The 6,807-nt window shown below is 32.0% G+C and overlaps 1 protein-coding gene across 1 annotated transcript; it reads right to left on the reverse strand.

Moving 5' to 3' along the window:
* Window positions 1-226: 226 nt before the first annotated feature.
* On the reverse strand, window positions 227-2,264 carry LOC105158571 (1-aminocyclopropane-1-carboxylate synthase 3). Its single transcript, XM_011075361.3, has 4 exons — window positions 1,980-2,264; window positions 1,769-1,900; window positions 1,526-1,686; window positions 227-1,438 (listed from the first exon to the last, which is right to left on the reverse strand). Exons 1-4 carry the CDS (start codon window positions 2,121-2,123, stop codon window positions 457-459), a joined length of 1,419 nt encoding a protein of 472 aa, XP_011073663.1. The 5' UTR covers window positions 2,124-2,264; the 3' UTR covers window positions 227-456.
* Between the last annotated feature and the right edge of the window lie 4,543 nt (window positions 2,265-6,807).

Consider the following 6,807-nt stretch of genomic DNA (forward strand, 5'->3'; position numbering starts at 1 on the left):
ATCACTCCAAAATAAACATTATATATATAACTGTCACAAGATGCATTTAATTAGATCTATTACGAACTTATTGTGATTTTATAATTATTTAAAAAATTAATTTTTTATTTTCAAGAATTAGAGTATAAGCTAAGATATGAAATGAGAATAATAATTATAATTATGACCATTAATTACATGAAGATGACGTATGACATCACATGTCGTAATTAATAACGGCAGTGAATTACTCTTCGAGAAGATTTCATTGAACAACTAAACACGTCTTTACATACTCAATTAGGAAGCGCAAATCACTTCACGTCCACATGGACAGAGTGCCACTCTCTTTACATTAATACAAAGAAGAGTTACACAAAAATCTCAAACTCAATATCAAGTTATTGAGGCAAAAAATTAAAATTAATAATAATAATTAATAAGAAAGCATAATCGTGATTCGGGTGTTCAACGCGACTATCGTTCACGTTCGCGATCGTGAAACGATAGCCGAAAAACCCAGTTTGCAAGTGACGACTTTCTTCTCGAGTTCTTGCTTGATAAGTGACGGGAGTAACCGTCGATGTTTTCACTTGAAGAAGTCGTGTTATTCACAAAGGATGCTATTCTTTGTATTGCGAGGTCGAGAGTGTCTTCTGACATGTTGGCGAAACAGACCCGGAACCACCCCGGTTCCACGCAATGGCAAGAAGAACCGGGCGAGATGTTCAACCCGACATCGTAAACGATCTTCTTCCACAGATCCATTTCTGCTTCAAAGGTGTTTGAGGTTAAGAGGTGTCTCATGTCCACCCAGCAGAATAAACCGGCATTGCTTTCCAGGCAGGGAATTCCGGTTTTCCTCAATCCTCGAACCAGCATTGCGTGCCGAGTCTTGAGCCTTTTCCGGTTCTCAACGATGTAATTCTTGGCAAACTCTTTGTCCGAGAGCATGGCGGAGAGGAGGTACTGAGTTTGGGAAGAAACCAACCCGAAACTCGACATCTTCGTGGCTGCGGCCACGACCATTGGGTCGTTGGAGTATATTGCTCCGACGCGGAAACCCGGAAGGCCTAAATCTTTGGAGAGGCTGTAGACAATGTGAACCCGGTTCCGAAGCTCCGATTTCATCACGTGACTCCGGTCCACAAGAACCTCCATGATGCTGACGAAGCTCGGCGAGTTGAAAACCGTGCCGGAATAGATTTCATCGCTGATGAGATGAATGCCCTTGGCGTCGACGAAATTAAGCAAGAGAGTGAGCTCGTGGCGTGTCAGGGTTATCCCCAGCGGGTTGGAAGGATTTGTGACTAGTACTCCTTTAACTTTGAGATTACGCTTCTGGGCCAGCTGATAAGCCGCTTCAAGAGCCGGTGCAGTGATTCTGAAGCCATTTGAGCTGGTGCACTGTATCGGCACGATTTCGACCCCGGTTCGCCATTTCAAGTCTCTGTCAAACCTGCATTAATTATCCAATATTAGATAGACAATCAAATTAAAATTAATTAAATAAAATTTGGTACGTGAAAAATATATAAATACGTACCCAGGATAGTATGGAGTGGGAAGCAGAAAAGCCTCGCCGGGGTCAGCCAGGCAAAAAATCAGGGTTTCATTGGCTGAAGTTGCGCCGGCGGTGAGTACAAGCTTGTCTGAATCAAAGCTGACTTTGTTTCCTCGGATTTCTGCCATGAACTGAACCATTGCCTGAATGCATACATACATAATTAAGTTAGATAGAATTCATGTCTGGCCCTGAAATTATATTTTTTACTTTTTGCATGCTTACATTCTTGAAAGCTGGAAGGCCATGATAATCTTGAAAGAGAGCGAGCTCTCTGAAGATAGACTCTCCACCGTTCCTGAACCCGGCTACATCAGGGTTTTCTGCCAGCCACGACTCCAGTAGGTCGAAACAGAGCTGCAGACATGAAACCGACGGTAAGATTAATTCATGAAAATTTCACGACATATATATGTAATTCCAGACACACACAGACCTGATTCTCTGCAAGCCCCATCTGAATAATTCCATTGGGATTGTTGGACTCATCGTATGGATTCTTCTCGTACTCCTGCCATCCCAGGAAGTATGAAGAATCTTGGCCGTGCGTGTTGCATGCAGCTTTCCTCGACAACGTCATTTTCCTCCGAACTCAATGTTAATCACTACTACTGATCCTGTATATATAAGTAGCTGAGAAACTTTAGAACCAAGAAATACCTATAGAGAGGGAGAGAGAGAGAGAGACTTGTTGTGTTGTTTTGAAGAAGGAATTGAGGATGTTGGTATGTGGGCAAAGGCGAATTGGGTATATATAGGAACGGGAAGCAGCAAAGAAACGGGGCATGTCATGTGTCAAAACATGTTTTTGACTTAGAGAGGACCAAAATTCGAGGATTTTTGCTTAATATTTTGCCAATATTATGAGAACATAATCACTATATGCGAATCCCACGCGCTTTCCAAACATGGTATGCACCCGCTCTCATTAAAATTTGGCCGTGTCATCTAAGTGTACGCACCCTAAACTCATTACATATTTTAATATTTCTTAATTTGATTTAGCACTAATTATCCATTAAATAATTGTATGCAGCTAATTGATAGATTATTAGTGTATAATTGAGACATTTAAGTTCAATAGTTGTATCAATTTATGCCGACACTAGAAGAAATATATAATATTAAATCATATCTTTGCATGATTAAAAATAAATAATTATAGTAAATAATTATTGACCACAACATATGATTGTTGGTCGTAGTTTTTTACAAATATAATTGAAATATTTATTATGGCTAAAAATTATAGAAAAAAGACTTAATATAGTTTATAACTTCATATATCTCAAGATTATAAAAAACAAAAATCGTATAACTTGATAATTAAATTTTGCATCGATGTACATTGCTTCCGTATAAGATCGTATGTCTATGGACACAAACAACGTGTACCATAAGTTGGTGATATATTTTATTTCATTTATTTGAGAATTATTTGAGTAAGATTATGAATTCTTGAACTGCTTGAAAATCTGAAAAATGAGATAAATAAATTTGAAAACAAGCCCCCAATTCAATTCCATCGTTGTATTATTTAGTACGCTCAAATTAAAAAATTGATTCAACACATTGATATTTTTAAGTCATTAAATATATTTAAAGAAAATTAAAAAATAATAAATTATTTTAGTATTAGATTATTCATTCATATTTATGGAACTCGGCGTTGAAGCTAATACTTTTTAAGGGTAAACTATAGCTATATGAGGTTTGATATAATTACTAATACTCTTATTTGAAAAAATTATAAATACTCTCCTAAAAAGAATAATTATGTTGTCAGTAAATATTACTATTTTACCCTTACTAAATATTTTTAAAAAATTAAAAAAATATAAAAGAAAAAAATTGGAATGGATAAAATAAATCATCCATAGGGATTATCAGTTCATAAAAATATTTTAAAAAATTTAAAACATATATAATGTTTTAATCTATAATCTAAAAAGACATTTTGGTTAATTTACCACAAAAATTAAATATAAACCTAAGAGCAGTTAATAAAATGGACTCCTTGTTAAATGGATGTTAAAATTAGAGGGTATTTATAATTTTATATTTATAATTATATCAAAAACTCAAAAAAAAAAATAGCTGTAATTTGTCCTTTTTTTAATAACCCTTTTTGGTTGTAAAACTGCAGAGGTGTACCGACACAGCAAATCCGAGGAGTAAAGAGACAATGGCAAAAGTGGGACAAAGCCCATCAAAAACTGGACCTGCAACCGTGCTTTGGTCCAAATCTCCCCCGGCTACACGGGCCCATCTCCTTCTTTCATGTCGACTACCCCCCCCCCCCCCCCCCCTTCTCTCTCCCTCTAAGTTTTTCTTGCACAAACTAATAATCATAAGTATTGTTTCATGATGCTAACAGCCTAACAACCTTTTTGTTTCAAGTCAACCTCTTCTAGTTCTAGTATTCAGTAATATTTCGCACTGAGAATTTATGAAAATATTCATTTAGCTATTTTTCAAATGAGATGAGATTCGCCTCAAATAAAAAATAATATTAATGGAAAAATATTGGAATTATCACCACAAGAAAGTATATAATATTAGTAATAAAACATAGATGATACTTTTGAAGTTTGTCACTAAAAATATATTTCGATTGATACCAATTTTTAATTTTATCACAATTCAGTTATTAGTAACAATATTGTATATAAAGTTGTTACTAAAAGGGATTAATTAGTGACATATACGGACAACAGTTAATTATTAATTATTGTATTTACTTACGTTGTTACTATATATGTGCCACTGATTCCTTTTTGTGATAATTTTATGCACAAACTTTTGTTATTAATTTTTACCAATGATAATTTTAAAGAACAATAATGACAAATAAAACTACAAAATTCATTATTTTAGTGTATTAATCAGTAACAATATTAAAACTATCACTTTAGTTCTTTTATCCCTAATCTTCTTTTGTTTTTTCTTTTGCGATAATTACACCGCCCCCTCTTGAGTTTTGGTGAAATTATGTATAGATACCCTATAATTTGAAAAATTACATCTAGTGCCCTTGAATTTATTTATGTCTAATGAATAGATCGGTTCATTAATTAAAATTCACAAAATTTGCTGATATTAAATTTGAATTGAATTTCATTCCTGCTTGACTTATTACTAATTTATTAAAGGTCAAACAAATATTTTTCTAATCAAATTACCCTTATGCATTTTTACACGCTAATGCATGTAAAAGATATATTTTCACTCTTATAAGGGTAAGTAATTTGGTCAAAAAAATAAATTTATAAGATATATTTTCACCCTTATAATTTTAAAAACTTTTGACATTTGAAAAAAAAATGGTCATAATTTGCTAAAAATTACCGAAAATGTGCACCCAATCAAGTTGGTCACCTTCATATCACCTTCACTTTTTTCGACTAGTTATAGCAAATTTTGACCATATATTGTTCTCCTCAATATGTGAAATTTTAAATTTATAGGACAAAATTATTGTATGGATCTAAAATTATCACCCAATACTTACATGACTAAAACTACCATTTTTTGCATTACTATAATAAGAACTATGTTTACTTCCACTACGTTGTTACTATGTGTATATCATTAATTATTATAAATGATAATTTTTACACAATAATTGTCACTACTAAAACTATGAAAATTCTTATAATAACAAAACAATTTTTTGTTATTCAATACATATAATTTTCGTCAGTAATATTTTTTTATTATGATAACAATTCTAATTTGATGTTTATAAAATATAAACATATTCACATACTACTCAAATAACTATCAATGTCGATTCAATAGTCCCACTCATAACTGACATAACCGACCACCAAAATTTTACTAACAAAAAACAAAATATATGGATCAATGATCAGGATTTTGGTCTCTTTGTTAAGGTTGAGACATTATGAACAAATACAAATTTATAACGAATCTCATAAAATATATAAATATTTATTTTATTTTATGTGAGTTTATTTTAATTTATTAATTAGTTTTTTATAATTTATATTGGTAACTTGATCGATTTATTGATATATCAATAGCATAAATTACAACCCCTATAAGAAAAAAAAAAATTGCATTTATTTTTTAGATAATTACATACACACCCCTTGATTTATGGTCTATTTACACAAATCATCATTATCTTTTGTATAATCACATAAATCACCCATGAAAGTTAATTAAAAGTAAGGATCATTTGTGACGTTTATGAAGGTGTATGTGTAATATTTAAAAAGTAGAGATGGTTAGTGTAAATGATGTCTGACATTTCTGATGGGTGTTTTTGTAATTTTTCAAAAGACAAGAATAATTTATATACATAGACCATAGATTAGTGGATAGTAACGTAATCCTCCTTGTATTTATTTATTTATAAAGAAACCGCGTTAATTTGCGGATGAAAGTTTGGTTTCTTGCAAAAATGATCTCATTCTACGAACTACATCATATGTTACCTATAGTGTAAAAGACATGATATGCCCGAAACGTTATAACGAAATATCTTGACTTGTTTTGGCAAATTCGTCATTTTCACAAATTCAAGAATTGCCAACATCATAAACTACCGACTACATACTATAATGTAAGGAAAAACAAAAAAAACAGAGAAATACCCAACGACCTCAAAATCTCTCATATTTGGAGATCAAGAAACGGTCGAGCGACACATAATTACTTACTTAAAAGTGTAAAACGATTAAACCTTAACTAACCACAAAACAATGAGTTCCGCCATTGGTATTAGCCAATTGATTTCTTTGTTCGTTATCTTAAGCACATGATTTAAGAAGGTGAAAACTAAACTAAATTACTAATCAAACAAATTAAGCCCTTTTTTCGGGTCAATCAAAAAGAGACTTATTATAATGAGTGGTTTTGATTCAATTTTGTGTTTTAATACCCAATGATGACGCGCTCAGTCTTTGAATATGATTTATTTTTTTACGTTTTAATACTCAGTGATGATTCGCTCGTTTTTTGAATATTAATTGTAACTCAGATGAGTTACCGCATCAGTAAAAAAAAATTTGATAATCATATTAAAAAAATTCGTTAGGATGATCCTCCTTTTTTTGTATTTATTGAAGGTGTGATAATGGGCTCACTCTTGAATACTAGCTACAATTCAAATCAAATATTTCATAACAATAAAATAATTTTGATAATCATATATATTTCGAAGGAAATTATTACACTAATTGTCTTTTTTCCTGTATCTAATGCTGCTTTTGATGATACAGTATCTAATGGATTTT

The sequence above is a fragment of the Sesamum indicum genome, linkage group LG13, assembly GCF_026168435.1.
Source record: "Sesamum indicum cultivar Baizhima isolate 11 linkage group LG13, ASM2616843v1, whole genome shotgun sequence".
NCBI classification, from domain to species: Eukaryota; Viridiplantae; Streptophyta; class Magnoliopsida; order Lamiales; family Pedaliaceae; genus Sesamum; species Sesamum indicum.

Excerpts from the sequence above, each read along its gene's own strand:
- LOC105158571 (XM_011075361.3), bottom strand. The coding sequence starts at position 2,123 with ATGACGTTGTCGAGGAAAGCTGCATGCAACACGCACGGCCAAGATTCT. Across the intron at positions 1,901-1,979 it reads TGGGGCTTGCAGAGAATCAG|CTCTGTTTCGACCTACTGGA; the intron begins GTCTGTGTGTGT and ends TCATGTCTGCAG. Across the intron at positions 1,687-1,768 it reads GCCTTCCAGCTTTCAAGAAT|GCAATGGTTCAGTTCATGGC; the intron begins GTAAGCATGCAA and ends GTATGCATTCAG.